Source organism: Vombatus ursinus, unplaced genomic scaffold, assembly GCF_900497805.2.
Source record: "Vombatus ursinus unplaced genomic scaffold, bare-nosed wombat genome assembly UNPS02012082.1, whole genome shotgun sequence".
In the NCBI taxonomy this organism is placed as follows: Eukaryota; Metazoa; Chordata; class Mammalia; order Diprotodontia; family Vombatidae; genus Vombatus; species Vombatus ursinus.
This window is the reverse complement of record NW_020951860.1, coordinates 3,191,623-3,214,901: the sequence shown is the minus strand read 5'-3', so window position 1 is coordinate 3,214,901 and position 23,279 is coordinate 3,191,623. Positions and strand designations below refer to the sequence as shown.

General features: G+C 40.7%; 1 protein-coding gene across 1 annotated transcript in view; it reads right to left on the bottom strand.

The window, feature by feature from the left end:
* CACNA1C (calcium voltage-gated channel subunit alpha1 C) overlaps positions 1-23,279 on the bottom strand; it is a 752,540-nt gene that overhangs the window by 5,534 nt on the left and 723,727 nt on the right. The window contains exons 40-45 of the mRNA XM_027857289.1: positions 15,668-15,769; positions 12,396-12,523; positions 11,177-11,311; positions 9,125-9,477; positions 1,105-1,233; positions 339-439 (exon numbers count right to left, since the gene is read on the bottom strand). Coding sequence (XP_027713090.1) covers positions 339-439; positions 1,105-1,233; positions 9,125-9,477; positions 11,177-11,311; positions 12,396-12,523; positions 15,668-15,769 — 948 coding nt within the window. The remainder of the gene's footprint in view (positions 1-338; positions 440-1,104; positions 1,234-9,124; positions 9,478-11,176; positions 11,312-12,395; positions 12,524-15,667; positions 15,770-23,279) is intronic.

Sequence of the window (23,279 nt, the reverse complement as noted above, 5' to 3'; positions counted from 1 at the left end):
CACCCAAATGTACCAACTTTTAAGCTTCTCCATGCCATCCTTCTCTTTCCCTCAAGCTACTTTTACATATATGATCTTGTATTTTTTTTTTTAGGCAATTGGGGTTAAGTGACTTGCCCAGGGTCACACAGCTAGTGAGTGTCAAGCGTTTGGTTTCAGGGCCGGTGCTTTATCCACTGTGCCACCTAGCTGCCCCATGGTCTTGTATTTTAAAGAATGGGGGAGGCAAGGAATGAAGCTATTAGGGTTCCTGGGATAGTCCCACACCTCAGGTTACCCGCTGAAAGGACCTTTGGGGATGTCTGGCCACAGTAAAGGGAGAAGGCATGATCAATTACCTAGTGAGGAAGAGTGGAGGAATCCTCCTCTCTTCATAGACTGTCTGGTCTTGTCTTCTGGTGGTGTCAGCTGTCTATTCTCGTCATCTTGATAGGATAGCCTGGAACAAAGAGAACTCAGGGTTTGTTTGCAGAGGCCAAGTTATGTCACTTCCCACAATGATTTATGTGTGCTCCTGTTCAGGGTCAGACAACCCCAGAGGGCAAAGTTGGGGAGGGAAATGATCTGTTGGGGAATCTGCACTTTGTGTACTTTTTCAGGGCAAAGAACAGAGCAGGGGTGAGTTGCTAACACTGGAAACTTTGCCGTGTTATTTGGCATGGGGAATATTTGCTTCTCCTACTTGGTAGGAGTTCTCAAACGTGCGTTTGCCACTTAACTCACTTTGGTGCCTAGGTCGCATTATGCAGCCATCTGGCCAACTAGCTACCTTGATTGCCACATCAACTTTTTCTTCAAAAGCCTGACTGGCCTGTAGGATACATGAGCTTTTCAGGAGAGCAATGGACAAGCTCTAGTTTTACCAGCATCTCCACCCACTCCTTGCTCACAGGGACCTCTGGTGTTGAGTTGTACACTGTGCTATCAAAACAGCACAGATGTTCTACAGAGGTTATCCCCCTCTACAACCTGCCCCAATTAAACTGGGCAACACAAAAGAAGAATTTCAGGAGTCTCTGACCTCCTCGATCTTTCATTCCTAAGCTGAACTTTCCCCTGACATGAGGTGGTCCCACCCTTTGGGTAAAGGACCACTGGGCTCACATCTCAGTGGAGATCAGGCTGGGCTTGCTGCAGTATTCTGTGTTCTCATTCACATTCCCTTCATAGCTCTTGCTGAGAGCTGCCTCCTCTGGGTACACCATGGCTATCCGGCTGTCCCGGGAGTGGTATCTGTGGAGACAGAGCATGGAAGACAATTAAGAAATGCCCATCTTAGGCTAAAGTCATGCCCTAGAAAAAAGGAAGACTTTTCTACTGTGACTTCTTCGTTCCATAAGAAATGAGTATGAGAGACACAGCACATTGGGTTTAGAAAGGGGACACAGTCATGTCACAGAAAGAGCCCTAATTCTATCACTAAATTGTCATGTGATGTTGATCCAGTCATTTTACTTCTTGATGCCTCAAAGGGAGTCCCTCCCTTTGTAAAGTAAATATGATAATGCCTGTCCTATCTACCTCACATAGTTATAACGAATGAGAAAGTAGATGTGAAAAGGCTTTACAGGGTCAAACATGATTTGAGAACTTTAAGTGCAGGACTCTAAGAAGATCTCCAGCTTCTACTTCTGCTACTCCTTCCTGCAGGTTAGGGGGATTAAACGTTCCTCCTCTCTGCATGTAGAGGTACACATCTCAGCATAGCTGAGTGACTGGAGACTCCTCTAATTGGACATTATTATCCTAGAGGTAGAAGTAATTTGGCAAAAGGATCTCTGCCTATTGAGAATAGGGTTGACACCCTCCTCTAAAATTCTCTGTCTGGGGGCAGCTAGGTGGCATAGTGAATAGAGCTCTGGCCTTAGAGTCAGGAGGACCTGATTCCAAATCTGGCCTCAGACACATGACACTTATTAGCTGTGTGACCTTAGGCAAGTCACTTCACCCCAATTGCCTCATCAAAAAAAAAAGCAAAAAAAAAATTCTCTGTCTTGTTTTTGTCTTTTTAAATACGGAAAGGCAGCATAGTATTGTGGATAAAGAGCTAGCCTTGAAGCCAAGAAGACCTGGGTTAAATTCCTGCTTCTGACACATACTGCCTGTGTAATTCTGGGCAAATCATAGCTAGGTGGTGCTAGGCCTGGAGTCAGAAGACCTGAGTTCAAATCCAGCCTCAGATACTAACTAGCTGGTTGGCCTTTAGGCAAGTCACTTAACCTGTGTCTACCTTCATTTCCTCAAATGTAACATGAGTGTCAAAATGACATTCACCTCACAGGGGTGTCATGAGGAATAAATAGGATATTTATAAAATCCTTAGCATAGTGCTAGGCACATAACAAGTGCTTAATAAATGCTTGTTTCATTCTGTTCCTCTTCTTCCCCTCCCCCCCCCCTGCAATTGGTTACAGCCCAGGGGAAATATGCAATGTGAATTCAAGTGATGCAACCATTTCAGGGAATTTGTTCATTATTTTAACTAATTAGGACCTGACTCAGAAAGATTAAAAAACTTGCTAGTGGTCACCTAGCAAGTGTCAGAGGTAGGATTTGAACCCAGGTCTATCCTGACTCCATTTCCAGGGCTCTATCTACCACACCATGCCATCTCCCTACCTCACAGTGCTGTTGTGGCAAAAACCTTTTGTAAACCTTAAAGCATTATAGAAATATGAACTACTTCTTATTATTACTAGATAATTCAGCTATCTCCAAAAGGAGTGGTCTACCAGAATCTTAGCATTACAATTTTAAAATACAGCCAGGTCCTGATTAAATAATGAACAGATTCCCTGGTCTAGAGATACTATTATAATCCTCATCATATAGATATCTCTATCTAGTTCCTGTCTCACAAGGTTATTGTGAGGCTCAAGTGAGATTTTATATGTGTGTGTGTGTGTGTGTGTGTGTGTGTATATACATATATATATATAAATGTGAGTTATTATTAGTCTTATTATGCCCATATTCTAGATGAGAAAAGAGAGGCTTGGAGAAATTAAGTGATTTTCCAGGGTCAAACAATAAGTGTCCGATTTGTGATTAGAACCCAGGTCTTTCCTAACCCCTCGTCCAATGTTCTTGGCATTATACCAACATGGGGAAATCAGTGAAGTTGCTAATTGCAGCTAGGAAAGATTTGATCCAGTATTTCTCTGCTACATAAATTAAATCTAACCTGAATGCTTCCCTTGGAAGAGGAACAGGAACTTAGATGGAAGTCTAAGGGGGAAGGGATGGGTTTGAAAGGGAGACAGATGGCAGTCTACTTCTGGCTATGGGACACAGTTGATGAAACGAAGACAGGTTCTGAAGATGATGGCTACTAATACTAAGGCTGATTGAGAGACAAGACCCAAATGCTGACTTGGGAAAAACAAATGTAACAGCTAAGTTTTGAGCAAAGCTAGAATCAGCTTTAACTATTATTTAACTAGAATGTGCTCATGGGAGGCTGAACTTTTTAACATAAATATAATTTGGAATAGGATTAGGGGAGGACTTTCCAAGGGCCTAAAGCCATGGAAATCTCCAGGGGAATGAAGGAAAAAGGTCAGTGCAAAACAACTTGAAATCCAGGATGTCTGAAGAGGAAAATGTCATTACTGGGAGCAGGAGTTTAGTTAAGGGGGAAGGCAGTGGTTTTCAGTTGGTTTCTAAAGGATGAGTTTGGTTTCTTTCTCTCCATGTTTCAACCCCTTCTTATCTGCTGGCTCCTTCTCTGTTGCTTATAAATATGTATCAATCTCCTCCATCTTTTAAAAACCTTCATTTGAGTCTGCCATCCTTTCAAGCTCCTGTCCTATATCTCTCTTCCCTTTTACAACCAAATTCTAAGGAAACAAAAAACAAAAAACAAACTGTCTATGCTCGTCACCTCCACTTTCACACCTTAGACATACTTCTCAACATTGGAAGCAGCCTGGCTTCTGACCTCATTGTTCATCTGAAATGGCTTACTCCAAGGTTTTAATCCCCAAATTCGATGGCCTTTTCTCAGTCCTTGTCCTTCTTGACCTCTTGCAGCATTTGACATTGTCGCACACTTTCTCTTCCTGTATACTCTCTCTTCCCTGGATTTTTTGACCTTGGTTGTTCTCCTACCTATTTGGCTGCTCCTCAGGCTCCTTTGGGGGAGAATCCTACCTCTTATTCTAAGGTGTACCCCAGGCCTCTGTCTTAGGTCATCTCTTTTCTTTCTATACCCTTTCTCTTAGTAGTCTTATCAGCTCCCACAGGCTTAACTATCATCTCTATGCAGATGAATTCCTGTTCTTTATGCTGAGTCCTACTATCTCTTATGGACTGTAGTACTTCAACTCCAACCATCTACTGGACATCTCCAGCCAGCGGTCCAGTGGAGGGAAGGAAACACACATACTATGTGCCAGGCACTTTATGCATATTATCTCATTTGATCTTTACAACAAACCTGGGAGACAGGGGCTATTATTATTCCCATTTTATAACTGAAGGATCTGAGGCAGAAAGAGGTTAAGTGAGTTGCCCAGGGTCACGTAGTTCATATCTGAGGCCAGATTTGAACTCCGTTCTTCCTGACTCCAGGCTTTGAGTTCTATTGTACCACTCAGCTGTTTGAGTGGGCATTTTAAATTCAACAAGTCTTATGCAGAACTCAGTCTCTACCTGGTTCCCCAAATTCCACCTTCTACTCTGATTCCTAAGTTTCTTATTTCTGTGTAGTATACCCACTACAGTCTCAGAGTTATCTTTCACTCTTCCTTCTCCCTCACTCCTCACATCCAAATAAATTGCCAAGTCTTGTCAATTCCACTTCCTTAATATATATACATATATATCTATACACACACACACACACACACACACACACACACACACACACTTTTTTTTTAGGCAGTTGGGGTTAAGAGACTTGCCCAGGGTCACACAGTTAGTAAGTGTCAAATGTTTGTCTGAGGTCAGATTTGAACTCAGGTCCTGTGCTCTATCCAACTGTACCACCTAGCTGCCCCCTCCTTAATATATCTTGCAGCTGTCTCCTCTCACACAACCACCAACCTAGTTCATTCCCTTTCATTTGGACTGCCTCTTTTTTGGATATTTTATTTTTTCCCCAACTGCATGTAAAAACAATTTTTAACATAGGCTTTAAATTTTTTTTGAGTTTCCAATTCTCTCCCTCTTCCCATCCCTCCCCACTCCCTGAGGCAGTAAGTGATTTGATACAGGTGATACATGTGCAATCATGCAAAACATATTTCTATATTGTCATGTTGTGAAAGAAAACACAAAAAATCATGAAAGAAAATAAAGTGAAAATAGTATGCTTAAATCTATATTCAGACTCCATCAGTTATTTCTCTGGAGGTGGGTAGCATTTTTCACCGGGAATTCTTTGGAATTGTCAAGGATCAAATAATAGCCTTATTATATAATATAGGGAGTGAGACTAATTATATAATAATAATATAATACAATTAGTCTCTCTCTTTTAGAACTTATCCTTTACCTAGGTGTTAAACTGATATTCCTAAAGTAGAAGTCTTGACCAAGTCACTCCCCTGCTCAGCGGCTCTCTAAAGCCCTTAGGATAAAATACAGATTCTTTTGTCTCTTAAAGCCTTTTAAAATCTGGCTCCAGCCCATCACTGCTCTCCTTTAGCCCTCCTTCAGACACTTATTTCAGTCACATTTGACTCCCCAGAACATGGCGTTCTATTCTTATCTCTGTACCTTTTCATAGTCTGTCTCCCCATACCTGCAACACTTGCCTTCCTCATTTCTGCCCTGTAGGATACCCAGCTAGCTTCCTTCAAAGTTCAGTGCCACCTCCCAGAGGAAGTTTATTCTGATTCCCTACACCCCTACTGAGCCCACTGTTCCCCTTTAATATATACAAAGTAATACAAATCACTTTACATATATTTTGTTTTTATTTATCTGTATATGTGTTGGGGTCTTCCTCCCCACTCCACTCTGCTCTGTAATGTAAGCTTCTTGAGGGCGGGGATTGATTTTACCCTCCTTTCCCCCAGTATGGTATCTGGCAAGTGGTAGACACTTAATAACTGCTTCTTGAATTAAACTGAATAGTCAAAGAGGGGGAGAGAAGGTATGCCAGGGGTGATGTTTTTCTTTTTTTTTTTTTAATGGATAGGGGAGGGAGGAAGGGAAAATTTGGAACAGAAAATAAAATACAAATTGAATTTAAAAAAGAATAGTGACAGGAATATGAAAGGAGAAGAGATGGATGGGAAAGATATTATAAAAATGGGAATAATAGGGGTTGGGTGGATAGGAGAGTGAGAAAATTAAAGACAATACCAAGGTTTGTGAGGGATGGAATGAATGATGGCACCATTGATAGAAATAGGGAAGTCAGAAGGTGGGGTGTACACTAACTGAAGTGTTCTATGAAACAGAGATAATATTTACATTATCTCCTTCACAGAATTGTTGTAGGGAAAAGTACTTTGTAACTTTTGAAGTGACATACAAATGTGAAAAAATTCTTTTTGTTATAACTGGATTAGTTTTAGGAGGATTGGACTGTCCATGGGACACAGTCAAGACAGGTATGGTACCCTAGGTAAAATTATTTAAACTTGTTTTCTTAAGTTTCCCTTGGTTTTATTTATTATTTAAAAAAAAAAACTTCTTGTCAGTGTTTTAGGTATGCAATACTTTGGTAGATCCATGATTTCATTGCTGGGAATGGAGAAAATGATAAAGCTGGAACTCATGCCTTAACCCTCAGTTCATGTAGAGTTGATAAACATTTACTAAGCACATCCTATGTGTGAGGCACTATACTAGACATTGAGGATATAAATATGAAAAATATCTACCCCTTTCTCCACAGAAGTTAGTCTAATAATGAGAACTCATATTTATTTGGCATTTTGAAATTTACAAACTTTCCTTACAACGTCTGTGTGAAGCAGGTAGGTGAAGTACTTTGTCTATAGTTATGGGAATTCAACTCAGGTCTCCTAACATTAAGAACTGTGCATTTACCCCTGGAGACTTTGCATATACATAGATGGTATGACACAGGGTAGAACATGATGGAGGCAGAAGAGACACAAAGACGAATGGTTGTAGAGCATTTGAGGAGGGGAACGAGTGTATTCCAGGTGTGGGAGATGACTTGGGGGAATACCTGTGCCATCTTTGTCTATATTTTCCCACAAATTCTCCATTGAGAGTCAACCTAACATGCTGGTATCACCTCCGTAGTTTTTTGTTTTTCTTTTTTTTTTGCTTTCTGGTTCTTTTATTTTGTTTTGTTTTTGCTATCTTAGGAGGGCATTAATGCAGCATTAAGGTACTGTGCCTTTTTAAATAGGATACATGATTAAATTCATATGTGAGACTCCCCAAAAGAGGAAACTCCCTCTCTAATATAGGTCAGCACCTTCTCTATGACTTCTGGTCTTATAGGATTACCTAGAGTCCTAAGAGGTTGTGACTTGTCCAAGTTCACAAAGACAGTATGTGTGTGTATGTTTGGTGAGCAGGTAGACTTAAATCCAGACCTCTCTAGCTCTGTATTCATATCACCACATGGCCTTTTGCCTTTAGATAAATGCAAAAAATCAAACAGTCCACTTTGACCCATGGTCCCCCTTAGATTATATTCCTCATCCTCCACAAAGTAAGGTCAAAAGATTATAGTCTTAAAACAAAAATAAAACTTGTGTGTGAATGTATGTGTGTGTGTGTGTGTGTGTTTAAACCAGATACTACTGCAGATCACCAGATGAGTGCCCTGTTTAGGGAGAGAAAATCTTACCCTGCTTCCATCTAAGGCACACTTTCTCACTCTTTTTATTACCCACTGTTTACTCCACCTCATAGAGATAGTCACACAATCACACGGTCTGGGATCTGCAGGATAATTTGTATTTCATTCCTCCTCAAACAGAAAGCAGGGAAGGGAACAGAAGAGACCCGGTCCCCGAAAACTCTCTGGTCATCAGACGTTATGGTAATTTGTTGAGCCTATCATCTGTACGCTGTCTCATCTGGAAAGAATACTAAATAAATATGATATGCAAGTGTGTGTGTGTGTGTGTGTGTGTGTGTGTGTGTGTGTGGGACCCCTCTTTTCTTCTTCCTTTCTTCCTTCTTTACTTAGGGGATACGAAGCTGCCAGTATAGATCATTCTCTGACCCTGCCTGTTGTTCCAGAGGTGCACAGCAGAGGAGGCACCTGCCATCATGACATTCTACAACAATGCATCCTGGTGCCATTAGGGAGCAAAAATGGGGGGAGTGAGCAGCGAACACAAAGTCAGGAAAGAAGACAGCACAGCTGAGACCATTTGGGTAGGGCAAGTCTTGGCGTATAATGGGCAAAATAGGCAGGCTCCCTCTTCAAATGCCTTCCCCACCAGACCTGGGCAGGTATCAAAGCCTTTGAATTTACAACTAGTGATCAAGCTAAAATACAAATTGTTCTGGGAGAGGTGACACAGGGACACCTTTATACCAAGGTATAAATTATTGAGAACAGATCCTGGGGGCAGGGGGGAGCAGGTTTTAATAAAGGAGAGGAGCTCTGGGTCATTGAAACAGAGAAGAGGGGATAACTGTGGTAGTAGGAGGGACAGAAATAGAATGGGCTTTCCCCTTTGTGGAGGCACTAATTCACAGTTTTGAATGATAAATAATTATCAGGTTTTTGCACAGGTGGGCTTTTCTCCATTTTTTTTTTTTTTTTACAATTGTATAGGATGTCAGTTGGGGGTTAGTGGGGCAGGGGAGGGAAAAGGAGCAGCAGTATCACAGTTTAGCCACTTAGGGCTCTGTCCAGTAGCCTGGCATTATGGAGATTCCCTCTATCTGTGGGGAAGAGGTTTTATTGCTCCCAGAATATGAAGTGAAATGAAAGATTCTTCAAGTCAGGTGTGAGGCCAATATGGTGCCCGTCTCCTTCCCAGGCTATCATTAGACACACTACAAGCCTAAGGGAAAATGGGCAGACTGAGGGGTTGAGTTTTCTATCTCTGTCTCTATCTCTGTCACTCTCCCTCGCCACCCCTCCTCCCCTAACTTCCTTGGCTCATTTTCCACCAGGCCACCTTGCTTATGCCCCACATACTTCAAACGCAAATCTCTCCACCTGGCTTACCTCCTGGAGCTGAGCTTCCATGCTGTCTCGCGCACCCGGATGGCAGGGGACAAGGGGGTCCCATGGCCCTCCACTGTGCTGACCGTACTGGGGTAACCGGTGGGACAGGGGAAGCGGCCCAGGGCAGTGTTGTTGGCGTTGTTGATGTTGGCATTGGAACCAGAGGATGAGTAGCTGCTGGGAGTGAATGTGGAGTCCACCAGTTTCTCATGGGATGGTGACTCCGTGTCGCCTTGACTGTTACCCGCCTTGTTGATATGCAGTGGGCGCTGGGTGGTGAAGGTCTGGGGGAAGGAGCTTCGACCATCGCTTTGGTAGTAGCTGACATGATTGCCAAACAGGCCACCGGCCCTCTGTAAGCAAGACAGGGTAGGAGTTGGGGAGAAGATAATGTTCCCTCAGCTGTCTCCTCCCCCTCCTTTGGAGAAATAATCCTCAATCAAAATCCCAGAAGCAGAAAAGTTTTGTCCCCATCGGCCACTTCTGGGGTTACTTGTAGTAGAAGCTGAAATACAGGACCTTATCACTTAGCACAGTGCTTGGCATATATAGTCAGTGTTTAATAAATGCTGATTGACTGACTTATTGATTGACATGGACACTTAAGAGCAAGAGGAACCTGCCCTTTGGGAAATAACTAGGAGAAATGAAAAGGACAGAATTAAAGGGACAGAAGTTAGAGACTAACATCCCAATAATTCCAAAAGTTGTCTAGAGATTTAAAAAAATAAACCCTTTAAAGCTGGTGATGACTTTTAGGCCCGGATTTGAAAAGTATTTCCAGATGGCATGGCTGAATATCAATCAGGTTCTTGGTTGGACTCTGAGCCAGTGATGGGGAGTGCAAGTTTTCCCTTCCAAGCTAGATTTCAAGAAGGGGAACCAATACACTCATATGGTTATGATTTTCCCATCCAGGCTGGGAAGATAATAAAGACCAACAATCTGCTAGAACACGTTGTTCAGATACAATCTGTCCTCCTCCCAGGAGATCCCTCAGAGTTAAAGACATTCAGCCAGTATTCTCTCCCAATAATCTTTTCTTGTCTTGATAAAATAAAAAACTTCTTGAAAGCAAGTATTGTTTCATTTTTGTCTTTGAGTCTCCAGAACCTGGCACAGTGCCTGGCACATGGTAGGTGCTCCTTAAATGCCTGCTGACTGATAGATTACTCTGGGTGGATGAGTGAGTGGCTATTCACAAGTTGGTTACTTTTCTGATACCAGGGTGTACTAGAGCTTTGATAGGAGGGCTTTTTCAACTTGATGTATTCTAAAAATAGTGAAATTGTATGAAGCCTTGGTAGTATAGTCTCCAGTAGAGATTTGTTTCCCTAAGTCAATTTGCTTTTGATTGAAGGAGAGAAGGGAAGGAAGGGAGTCCAATAGGACATCACGGTACAGCACAAAGAACATAGAATTTGGAGTCAAAGTAATGGGGTTTGAAACCCAGCTCTGCTGCTCATTGCCTGTGTGACCCTGGACAAGTCAGCTACATTTTCTGCACCTCAGTTTCCTCATATGTAAAATGAAGGAGGCAGAATCAGTGAACTCTAAGATTCCTTCAAGCTTAAAATCTGTAAGCCTATTTATGAGCCTACAAGAGTTGGGGAAAGGAAAGAGAGAGAAAAAAAGGGAGATGGGAAGATGATGATAATGATGATGAAACACTAGTTTACTTACACTGAAGAAGGGCCTCCCCTCCATCCCAGTTCTTGCCAAAGCTCCAGGACAGAAGTTGTTGGAATGAGCCCTGACACAAACATGGTCAGGAGCTCTTCTCTGCTATAGAGATATCTCCCTTGAAAGGTCCACCTCCAAGTGCAGAGGAAGAAATCCATTCCCCGAACAGGGGACACTCCTCCCAGTTCAGGAGTTAACTCGTTCTTCCCCGTTTCCTCCCACCTTTCTAGTTGGCAATAAGTGCAGGGTGTTGCTAGTATGGATTGGAGTCAGAGGTAGGCCTACTCGGTTGATTGTTTTTCTCTGTCCACTTTTTAAAAAAAAATGGTGTATGAGAGATCTGTGCTGTAGGGTCCGGCATCCACCTACCCTAAAGATGTCATCTTCAGAGGCAGCAGAAACAGCTTCCTTCATTGCCTTGTCCAACTCCTCCTCAGCTGTCAGGTCCCCAGAGATGGCCCGTCGAATCTCCGGCCCGATGTCATGAAGCGTACGAAGACCAGCCTAGAATACGGCCAGGGGGTGTGAGAACCCTCTTTCTTCCATGTCACAGCCTCCCACATCCAGGTTGCATCAAGCCAGCAGTCTCCCTGTTACCTCGAGGTTCCACCCTTGACCAGACCAAATCTACTGCTTCTCTGTTTAGCAGGTAACCAGTGTGTACCTGTTTCTATAGTTTGTGTATACATGTATAGTATGTATACATATATATGTATATATTACATTATATGATATTACATATTACATGTATTTGGCTATACCTGTCTGTATCCTTTATCAGCTTGTGTTCACATTGAAAGTTGCACCTAGTACAGTGTGGGAGCTTCACTGAGGTTAAATGGTCTGCCCTGGACTGTAGTCCAGCTGCGCAGACCCGTGGAGGGGAGAAAGCCCTCTCTCCCCGAGTCTGTTTAGTCCAGTTGTTGGCTGACAGTTTGTACAGTGAGGTACCTATAAAAGTGACATAGCAGAGAAACAGGGACAGCCATATCCATATTGGGAGATCCCACGTCCTAGGATGAGCATGGTTCCTCCCAGTGCATTCAGAGTGTGAGAGTACGGTGGCATGTCAACCTTAAGAAAATTTGTAGGTGGGGTAGCTAGGTGGCGCAGTGGATAGAGTGCCGGCCCTAAAGTCAGGAGGACCTGAGTTCAAATCCGGCCTCACACCAAACACTTGACATGTACTAGCTGTGTGACCTTGGGCAAGTCATTTAACCCCGATTACCTCACTAAAAAAAAAAAAAAAAAGGAAATTTGTAGGGAAGCTTTCATTGGGTTTGGAAACCTCCGATGTCTTCACTCTGTAGGACTGACCTTGAACCCACAGGCAACAAGTGAGAAGAGTGACAGGAGATCACATCTGAGGGGTGTGCTAATTCTTTTAGCCTAGAGGCTCTTAACTTTTGGGAATCCACTCGGTATTTTATTAGCCTTCATCTGAAACTTAGCATTTCCTTCAATTATGAATTTAAAAAAAAACCCAACTCATTATTCTGAGAAGAGGTCCATAGGCCTGTCTTTTCAGACTGCCAAAGAGGTCCAATGACACACACAAGAAGGGACAGTCCTCGCTTTAGCTTCTCACCTGGAGAGACAGAGCATTCCTTTGGGAGGGCTTGCCCACTAGTCCTTGCTCTTTGCGCTTCTTAAATTTTCGGAAATATTCTTGGATCAGGAAGGTGGCGTAGAACTTGCCGACAGTCACCTCGTCGTCTGAGAGGGTCGTGGAGCACCAGGGGACGAGGAGAGGAAGGTTTGGGAGGAAGCAAAGTTAGTGTGTGTGACGAGGAATGCAATTTCATGTTTCCTATCAATAATTCCTGATTAATTCTTGTTCAGTTCCAAACCCCTAGAAAGCTGAAAGGGACCTCAGTCTAAGTCCCTCATTTTACATATGCTAAAATTGAGGCCCGTGGGAGTTAAGTGAATCGCTCAAGGCAACACTTTGGGGTTTTAAGAAGGGAGCAAAACGAAGGGACAAGATTGGAACCTAGACCTGGCTGCCTTCTTCCCCTCTGAGCTTAAGTTCTGTTTTCTAACTGGAAAGCCTGACTCTTCCTACCATTGAATGAAACTACATTACCAAATTTATCAAACATCTATCTAAACAGTGGATTAAAAAGTAATTAAAAATTAAACAGTACCTGCCCTAAAGGTGTTTACATCTAGTAGGGGAAATGGCAGATACACAAATAAATAAATATAAAACATATGCAAAGTAAACACGTGATAATTTCTGATGGAAAGGGCAGTAACAACTAGGAGATCTGACTTGGCTTTCCATAGAAGGTAGCCCTTACATGCTGCCAATAGTTACCAATAGTCTTTTTTCAATCAATCAATACTAATTTATTAAGCACCGATTATGTACTTGGCTTCATGCTAGATGCTGGAGATACAAAGACAAAAATGAAATGATCTCTCCCCTCGAGGAATTTATATTACATTCTATTTGGGAGGTGGTGGTGACACAAATAAGTAAATAGCATATATATATGCATAGCATATACATACACACACATTATAAATATAATATACATATGTACATACACTATATTTACATGTATGGTGGTGACACAAATAAGTAAATAGCATATATATGCATAGCATATACATACACACATACACTATAAATATAATATGCATATGTATATACACTACGTTTACATGTATGTATATATACTATGTTCCCACATATGTATATATGTGTACATATCATACACACATGTATAGGTATATATGTATACACAGTACGTATTTATAGACGTATATGTGTATATACACTATATAGGTATAATATAACTCATGTACATAAGTATATGCATATATGTATACATGCATTACATATGTATATATGCTATATATTTATGCACACCATATAATATATATAATACTCTATATATGTATATGTATACATACATTATATATGTATTCACACTATATTTATATATGTACACATACTCTATATTTTATGTATGTATTTGTATTTACATATGTGTATGAATATATTTATATGAAATACAAATTACTTTTGGATGGAAAAAACCCTAGCAACTGGGGAAATCTGGTTAGCTTTTGTATAGGAGATAGTACTTAAACTGAGCCTTGAAGGAATCTAGGCATTGTATACGGCAAAGGTGAGGAAGAAGTACATTTCTGGCCTGGAGGACAGCTTATGCAAAGGCTTGGAGATAAGAGGTGAAATATACAGGGAATAACAAATAGGTAGGTTGGCTGGGACTGTATAAAGGGGAATCATATGCAATAAGCTTGAAAAAGTAGACTGGAGCCATATTGTGAAAGGTTTTAAATATCAAGTAGTGGAGTTTTTATTTTATTTCAGAGGCAATAGGAATCTGAACTTCTGGAGCAACTGAGTGATTGGTCCAGATTTGTGCTTTGGGACTGTCACATTGGCAGTTGTGTGGAGGATGGAGAGCCTACGTAAGAGATTGAAGGCTAGGAGAATAATTAGGAGATTATTGCAATAGTCCAGGTGGAAGATGATGAGGGCTTAGGAAAGGGTGGTGACTGGTTGAAGGCAGAGTAGACAGATGTGACATATTGCAGAGGAAGAATCTACAGGACTTTGGCAACTGATTAGATAAGCGGTGTGAGGGAAAGTGAAGAGCTGAGGTTGCAAACAAGGGTGACTAGAAGAAAGGCATTGCCCTCAACTAAAACAAGGGATTTTAGAAACAGGGAAAGATTTGGGGTTGGGGTGGTGAAGAATTAGTTTTGTTTTGGACATGTTGAGTTTGAAATGAATATGGAACATGTAGTTAGAAATCTCTAATTGGTGATGTGGGATTGTAGCTCAGGAGACTAGGACTGGATATATAGATTTCAGCAGCATGTAAGGGCTACCTTCTATGGAAAGCCAAGCCAGATCTCCCAGTTGTTACTGCCCTTTCCACCAGAAATTATTATGTGTTTACTTTGTGTATGTTTTATATTTATTTATTTATTTGTATATCTGCCATTTCCCCTACTAGATGGAAACACTTTTAGGGCAGGGACTGTTTAATTTTTAATTAATTTTTAATCTGCTGTTTAGACAGATGTTTGATAAATTCTTACTAGATGAATGAATCAAGTCCCTAGACACCCAAGATCAGAAACAATATATTAATTCCCTATTTGAGGGATGGGTTAGGCAACTGAGACCCTTGTGCTGCAGCCCCTCTTCCCCACCCTCTGCCCTGGCCCCCAGTCAGGCTCCCAAGAGAAAAACTTAAGCACTTTACCTTCCCTAGGCAAGCCCTTACTTCAAGAGATTGGGGAAAGGGATGGGGATTTTCAGGCTAAATCTGGTGAGATCTGGATGACCTCTCCTGCTTCCGTACTTTCTACAAGCAGAGCCTATAGATGCTGAAGTGATGGTACCTTTGATCTGCTAGTTTCAAGGGAGCACCATTCCCATTCCCAAACAAGAAGGCCATTCAAAATTCTGCCCATGTAGTCTAGGATGAAATAAATGATTCTAGACAAAATAATAATTGAAGAGACTTATTTTTCAGGGTCAAGCTTCCTAGAAAATAAACAGAGGTTTGTCCAATTTTCTGTGGGAGAACAGTTACTTTCTGGACTTTCACTAGAGCTCTGCTTGTGGCTGTCCCTGCCTAGCATCTTGGTATCAAAGGAATTTGCTTGGCCTGCTCCGCAGAAGTATATCACTCCAGTCTCTTTAAGAGTGCTTGCAAGCCCTACATATAGGATCTGGAGACACTTTTCTCCTCTATGATTCCCCAGGTCTATTGGATTCAAGACCACCATTTAGGCACTTTCTTCCTGTGTGTCAGGAAGAAAAACCATTGCAGCAGGAGAGAGGAGGGAGGCCCTCAGCAAAGCGCTTACCACCAGCTGGGGGAACTACTTGGTCTAGGAGCTTCATGCTGGTCCTTTTCCAGATCTTTTTGATAATTGCTCGTAACTCTTCATTGGCTTGTTCCAGGTTCCCTGAAAGAAGAAGGATCAATAAAACACTGTCAGCCCTAGGAGAGGGCCAGCCTAAACCAAAAGGTGACCTGTGGAATGGGTGCTATTCGTTTTACTCTAACATGTCACATACACATATTTCTTTCTTTTTCCTCTTTCTCTGTTCCAGAAATTTTCATCCCCCCCCACCACACACATGCACACACACACACACACACACACACACACCCCTACTACTACTACTACTACTACTACTACTGTTCAATTGTTTTTCAGTCATATCTGACTCTTTGTGACCCCATTTGGGGTTTTCTTGGTAAAGATACTAGAGTGGTTTCCTATTTCCTTCTCCAGCTCATTTTACAGATGAGGAAACTAAGGCAAACAGAGGTAAATGACTTGCCCAGGGTCACGCAGCTAGCAAGTGTCTGAGGCTGTATTTGAACTCAGGTGTTGCTGACTCCAGGCCTGGCACTCTATGCGCTGCACCACTGAGTTCCCCTGATGCTACTTTTCTCTTAAGAAGCATAATAGTTTAGGGGAGAAAAACGCTGACCTTAGAGGCAGAAGACCCTGAGTCTGAGTCTTAGCTTCAACACTTACTAGCTCTGTGACTCTAAGCAAGTCACCTTACCTCTCTATGCCTCCACATTCCCCATCTGTAAGGTGGGGATTACTGTTCTATCTCATATAAGTTTTGTGAGGGAAATCCTTTGTAAACTTTAAAGCCTTATTTAAATAACATTATTTCCACTTCTTCATCTTCCTTTTTTCTTTTCTTCCTGCCTGTACCTTTAGGTCAGTCAAGGGGACCCAGTGATGTGACTTATTTGCTCTATGGTTTGCACTTGTGAGTAAAGACACTGCTGACTGCTGTCCTACAGGTAAGAGATGTGGGTAGTTTTGCTAGTGGTTATTCACTCATCAAGGGATACATACTCTGTGATCCAGTAACAGTGACCTCCTTGCTGTTCCTTGCACTAGGGACTCCATCTCCTGACTCAGGGCATTTTCACTGGCTATTCTTCATGCCTGGAATGCTCTCCCTCTCATCTCCACCTTCTGGCTTATTTTAAGTCCCAGTTAAAACCCCACCCTTTATAAGAAACCTTTCTAGATTCTTGTTAATGCTAGTATTTTCCCTCTGTCGATTATTTCCAATTTATCCTGCACATAGTTTGCACATAATTGTTTTTGCATGTTGTCAATAGATTGTGAGCTCCTTGAGGGTAGGGATTGCCTTTTGCCTCTTTTTTTTTTTTTGTATACCCAGCACTTAGCACAGTGCCTGGCAAATAGTAGACACTTAATAAATGTGTATAGGGTCATAAGCGAAAACTCCATCTGGGAGAGCAATAAATGGTACTTATTATATTGACTGTCAAAACAAAAATAGATGGGACTAATTTTTTAGGGCCATATTTCTCTAGAAGGTAAACTGGGGTTTGCTCAGTTTGCTGTGTGAGAAATGCTTTGAGTTCTTAGATTCCAGTGGACCATCACTACTCATTTTCTACAAACCAGAAGTAGATGTTCCATGTGTGGTATTATTTTTATGTCTGAGAGAGCCTAAAGAGCGTCCCTATGGAAAGGAGAGCACACTATCTAATAACAATGGTTTTTGTTGTTGTACAGTTGTTCCACACCAAAACTGTCAATAGAGTTTTCTTGGCAAAGACACTGGACTGTTTTTCCATTTCCTTATCCCAAATAACAATAGTGACAATTCATATTATTACCTACAATTTGTATAGCACTTTATACCAACCCTGAGATGCAGGTTGTGAAAGTTCATTGCCCCATTGTGACAAATGAGAAAACCGAGGCTCAGAGATGTTAAGAGGCTTGCTCAAAGCCATATAATCAATCTAGAATTATTAATAAAAAATGAGTTAGGTTCTGGTGATACAAAGACAAAAATTTAACAATCTCTGTCCTCATGGAGCTTATGTTTCATCAAATAAAGTAACATATTTGGGGGCACAGTGAAACAAAACATTTTTGTCTAGTTCATCTAGCTTCCCTCCTTCACAACAACCCAGAAAACATGGAAGACCAAATTCTGATTGGGAAAACTAAGAAAAGATTCACAATGAATTATTTTTTCAGCTCAGGGCAGTTTACCAGAGAGGTCTTTGGACACTGGGGTGGGTGCTAGCCAGAAACGTAGCTCAGTAGCAGAAACCAGGAACATTTGAACACCTAGGGATGGTAAGGGGGCTGAGACTACTGGGGTAGAAAGAAATCCTAGGGAACTCATGAAATAGTGCTGGGAGCAGGAATGAATGCCATCTGGAAACTCTGTTGCCCGTTACCTAGTTCCAGTTCACAGTTCTAAGGTGGAGAGGGATGGTCACAAGCAAGTAAGCCTCTCACTGTGTAGGAAGTAAGGAATATTTCAGAAACTTAGCTGTGTGGTTCTGAGCCCAAGAACAGATCAGGGACTCAATTATAAATTTTAGTTCCACACATAAGCCTGCAGTGGAATTAACTTCCCATTGGGCTAACAATGACTGCATCCAGTAGCAGTCTACTAAAACACAATCATGTACAATCCAACAAAACCAAACCTGGGTCAGAATCTTATAGAACTCAGACTAGAAGGTCAATGAATAGACCCTTTTTTGGATCATACCACTTTGGAAGCATTGAAAAACTTGCAGGATCCCCCTCCGCTCAACTGAGTTGTAAAAGCAGCAAAAGAGCATAAAAAGATAGAAACTCAGGCCAGATATATATCCCTCAAAAGTGAATAGAGCCAAGAAGCAGGCTGGAAGAATGAGCAAACAGAGAACCTAACCGTAAAAAACTACTATGGTGACAGGGAAGTGCAAGACACAAACACAGAAAAACACAATGACTTGAAAACATCTAAAGCAAAGCCTCAAAGAAAAATGCAATTTGGACACAACCCCAAAAAAGATTCCTAGAAGAGTTAAAGAAGAAGTTTTAAAAAAGTAAAAAAAAAAAGATTTTAAAATTTAAGTAAGAGCTGTAGAGGAAAAAATGGGAAAATAAATTGTATCCAAGAAAATCATAAAAAGAAAATGAACATCTTGGTTTAAAAAAAAAAAAGATACAGGGGGCAGCTAGGTGGCGCAGTGGATAGAGCACTGGCCCTGAATTCAAATCTGGCCTCAGACCAAACACTTGACACTTACTAGCTGTGTGACCTTGGGCAAGTCACTTAACCCTAACTGCCTTAAAAAAAAAGATACAAACCTTACTGAAGAAAATTTCTCCTTAAAAATTAAAATTGGCTAAATGGAAGCTAATGACTCCATGAGGCATCAAGAAATAATAAAACAAAGTCAAAGGACTGAAAAAATAGAAGAAAATGTGAAATATCTCATAGGAAAAACAACTGACTTAGAAAACAGGTCAAAGAAAGATAATTTAAGGATCATTGGACTACCTTAAAACCATGAACAAAAAAACAGCCTAGACATCATATTTCAAGAAATCTTAAAAAGAAAATTGTCCAAATTTCTTAGAATCCGAGGGTAAAGTAGAAAGTGAAAGAATACAATAAAACTCCTAGGAATGTTATTGCCAAAATTCAGAGCTTTCATATCAAAGAGAAAATACAAGTAGCCAGAAAGAGATAACTCAAGTACCATATACCCAAAATCAGGATTGTATAAAATTTAGCAGCCATGACTATAAAGGAATGGAGGGCATATAATATACCAGAAGGGAAGAAATCTAGGATAAAAACCAAGAATAACCCACCCAGCAAAACTGAGTATAATCCCATAAGGGAAAAATGGACATTTAATAAAAGGGAGGACTTTTAAGCATTCCTGATGAAAAGACCAGAGCTAAGTAGAAAATGGGATTCAAACACAGGCCTCAAGAAAAGCATAAAAAGGCAACTATGAATTGGAAATCATAAGGGACTAAACAAGGCCACACTGTTTGCAATATACAGAAGCAAATGAGCACAGATTTGTATGAATTGATGCAAAGTGCAGTGAGTAGAACCAGGAGAATAATTTATAGAGTAATAGCAATATAAAATACTTGGGAGTCAACATGCCAAGACACACATAGGAACTATATGAATACAATTATAAAATGCTCTTCACACAAATAAAGATAGATTTAAATAATTGGAGAAATATTAATTGCTCATGGGAAGGCCAAATCAAAATAATAAAAATGGAAATACTACCTAAATTAATTTACTTATTCAATAGCATACCAATCAAACTACTGAAGAACTACGAGTTCACAATCACTCGTAGATTGTTCCTACCATGCTACTTCCTCAATCCTATTCATGAGATATTGAACAAAGTTGGAAGAAATTACCAAATGTGCTGATTGGTCCCGCTATGAATTTATGTTATCTAATCTTAACTGGGCCCTCACTGTAAAAAAGCAAACATTTTATTCCTCCCTAATTGATTTGTTATTCAAATCTCCACAGCAGCTGGTCCAAACTGTCTCATATTTCCTTAACTCTACCAAAGCATCCTCTCCCCCCAACCCTCTCAGCTAAGGACTTCACCTCATAGTTCATTGAAAAAATTAAGATTATTTATTCAAAGCTCTCACTTCTTCCCTCTTCATTTCATGGCATTCAAATATATTCAGACTATACCAATGACCCAAGAGACTCTAGTCCCAATATCTCTTTTATTCTGCTATCAGATGAGGAGGTGGGCCTTCTCTTTTCTAAGGTCAAACTCTTGGCATGCACCCTTCTGGTATACACCTTTCCCATTGCCACCCAACTTCTTTAGTAAATTTCTCCTACTCTGTCTCTTGTCTTTAGTCTCCTTACCTACTGGCCCCTTCCTTCCTGCCTATAATATGTCCATTTCTTCCTGATCCTTAAAAAAACAAAACACCTCACTTGATGTGACCATCCCTATTGGCTATCACTCTTTATCCATTCTCTCCTTCATGGCTAAATTCCTTGAGAAAGTCAATGCCTCTACTTTCTCTCCTTTCACTTTCTTCTAAACCCTCTACACTCTGGCTACCAATCTCATCATTCAACTGAACCTGCTTTTCCCAAACTTACCAAGGATCTTTAATTATGAAATCTAATGATCTTTTTAAAAATACTAATGCTTCTTGACCTTTATATAGCATTTGACATGGTTGATTACCATGTCTTAGATACTCTCTTCTTCTTAGGTTTTCTTGACACTGCTCTTTCCTGGTTCTATCTGTTTAACCTTGCCTTACCCTTTTTTGCTGGATCTTCATTCATGTCATTCCCAATAATGGTAGACACTTCTCTTTTCCAGTCTATACTATTTCATTGGGTTATCTCATCAACTCCCATAGCTTCTATTGTCAACTTCTATGCAGATGATTTCCAGACCTATATACGCTTTCTTAGTCTCTTTCCTAAGCCACAATCTGACATCTCCAATGCCCTTTGGACAGCTCAAACTGTACATCCTGTAGACATCTCAAACTCAACATAATAAAAAAAAAATTTGTCTTCCCTTCCAGACCCTCCCTTTTCCCCAACTTCTGCATTATTACCAAGGACATCACCATTCTCCCAGTTACTTAGGTTCCTAATCTTGGTGTCAAACTTGACTCCTCACTCTCATTCACTTCACATATACACCTTATTGCCAAATCTTGTCCTCTCTGCCTTCAAATCATAACCCTAGTTTAGGTCTTTATCTCCTCTCACTTGGACCATTGCAATGGCCTTCTAACTGGTTTCTCTGACTCAAGTCACTCCTCCCTCACTCTCCTCACTCCCCTTAGTTGCCAAAGTGATTTTTCTAAAGTGTAGATTTGACCCTGTCACTCAATGAGCTTCAGTGGTTCCATATTACTTCCAAGACCAAATATAAACTCCTTTAGTTGCCATTTAGAGTTCTTTATAATTCACTCCTTTTCTATCTTTCCAGTCTTCATTAACCTGCACACACTGTACAATCCAGCTACTTGCAGTTCCTTGAACATGACACTCCTCCCATTCTCCATGTTTTTGTACTGGTTGTGCCCCACGCCTGGAATGGTATGTTTTCTCACAGTTTTCCTGGCCTCCTTCAAGTCTCAGCTCAAAATTCATCTTCCACTGTAGGCTTTTCCTGGTATCTCCGGGCTGTCAGGATTACTTTTCCTTTTAGATTGCTTTCATTCAACTTCGTATGCATTTTGCATTTGCCTATTTACGTGTTGTTTCCCCCATTAGAATGTATGCTTCTTCATACTATTTGCTCTCTCTTTTGTTTTGTTTCTTCTTTCTTGTGGTTCCTCCCATTGGTTCTAATTCTTCTTTACAACATGACTAATGTGAAAATATGCTTAATATGTAGGTATGTATAGAGCCTATATCAGATTGCATGCCATCTTGGGGAGGGGAGAGGGGAGAAAGGGGGAAAATTTAGAACTCAAAATCTTATGGAAGTGAATGTTGAAAACTAAAAATAAATTAATTAGTTAATAAAAAAAGAATGAATGCTTCTTGAAAGCAGGGACTGTTTTTTGTTTGTTTGTTTGTTTATTTTGGTTTGGTCATTCTTTGTAACCCCATTAGCATCTGACATGTAGTAAGCTCCTAATAAATCCTTTTTGACTGACTCTCTGGATAAAGACACAGATGGCATGTTTATTGATTTCATAGCTGGAAGGGATTGGTAACACATTGGATGATTAAGTCAGGATCCAAAAAGATCCTGACAATATAGAGAATTTGGATTAATCTAATAAAATGAAATTCAAAAAGGATAAATGTAAAGTCTTATGCTTAGGTTCAAAAAATTGACTTCACAAATACAAGACATAGTATTGTGGGGAGGCAAGTTTAGACAGCAGTTTTTCTGAAAAAGATCTAGGAAATTAGTGCAAACTCAATGTCAATGTCATAGAATAGCAAAAAAAAATTGATGTGATCTTGGTTTGCATGAAGAAAGCCATAACTCCCAGGAAGAAGGAGGTGATAGTCCCATTGGGCCAGAATCAGACTATATACAGAGTACTAAGTCTGGGCACCATATTTAGGGTGGATATAAGTAAGCTGGAAGACTTCAAGGGGAGAGTGGTTATGATGGTGAGGGAGTCTGAGTTCATGCCATATGAGAATATCAGGAAAGATCTAGAGATGGTTATCCTGAAGGAAAGAAACTCAGGGGGACAGATTAGCTTATTAGATCTGTTCTCTTTGGCCTCAGGGGGCAGAACTAGGAGCAAATGAGTGGAAGCTATAAAGAGGCAAATTTAGGTTTGGTATAAGGAAAAATTTCTTAGCAATGAGAGCTATTCAGATTGGAATGGGCTGCCTTGGAAAGAAGTCTTCAGCCAAAGACTGGTGGACCACTTGTTGAACAGTATATAAAAGAAATTCTTTTTTCACACGTGGGTTGCACTAGATGGTCTCTGAGTTTTACTCCATCTTTGAAATCTGATTCTATGGCCAGGTCAGAGACAATGGGTCTGTAATGGTTCTTGGAACACATCTGGGAGAAGAGATTCATAAGGCTCCTTAACTTTTCCACCAGAGTCCCAGAACAATATTTTAACAGAGAAGTGAGGAGCTAAGGATCTGCCATGA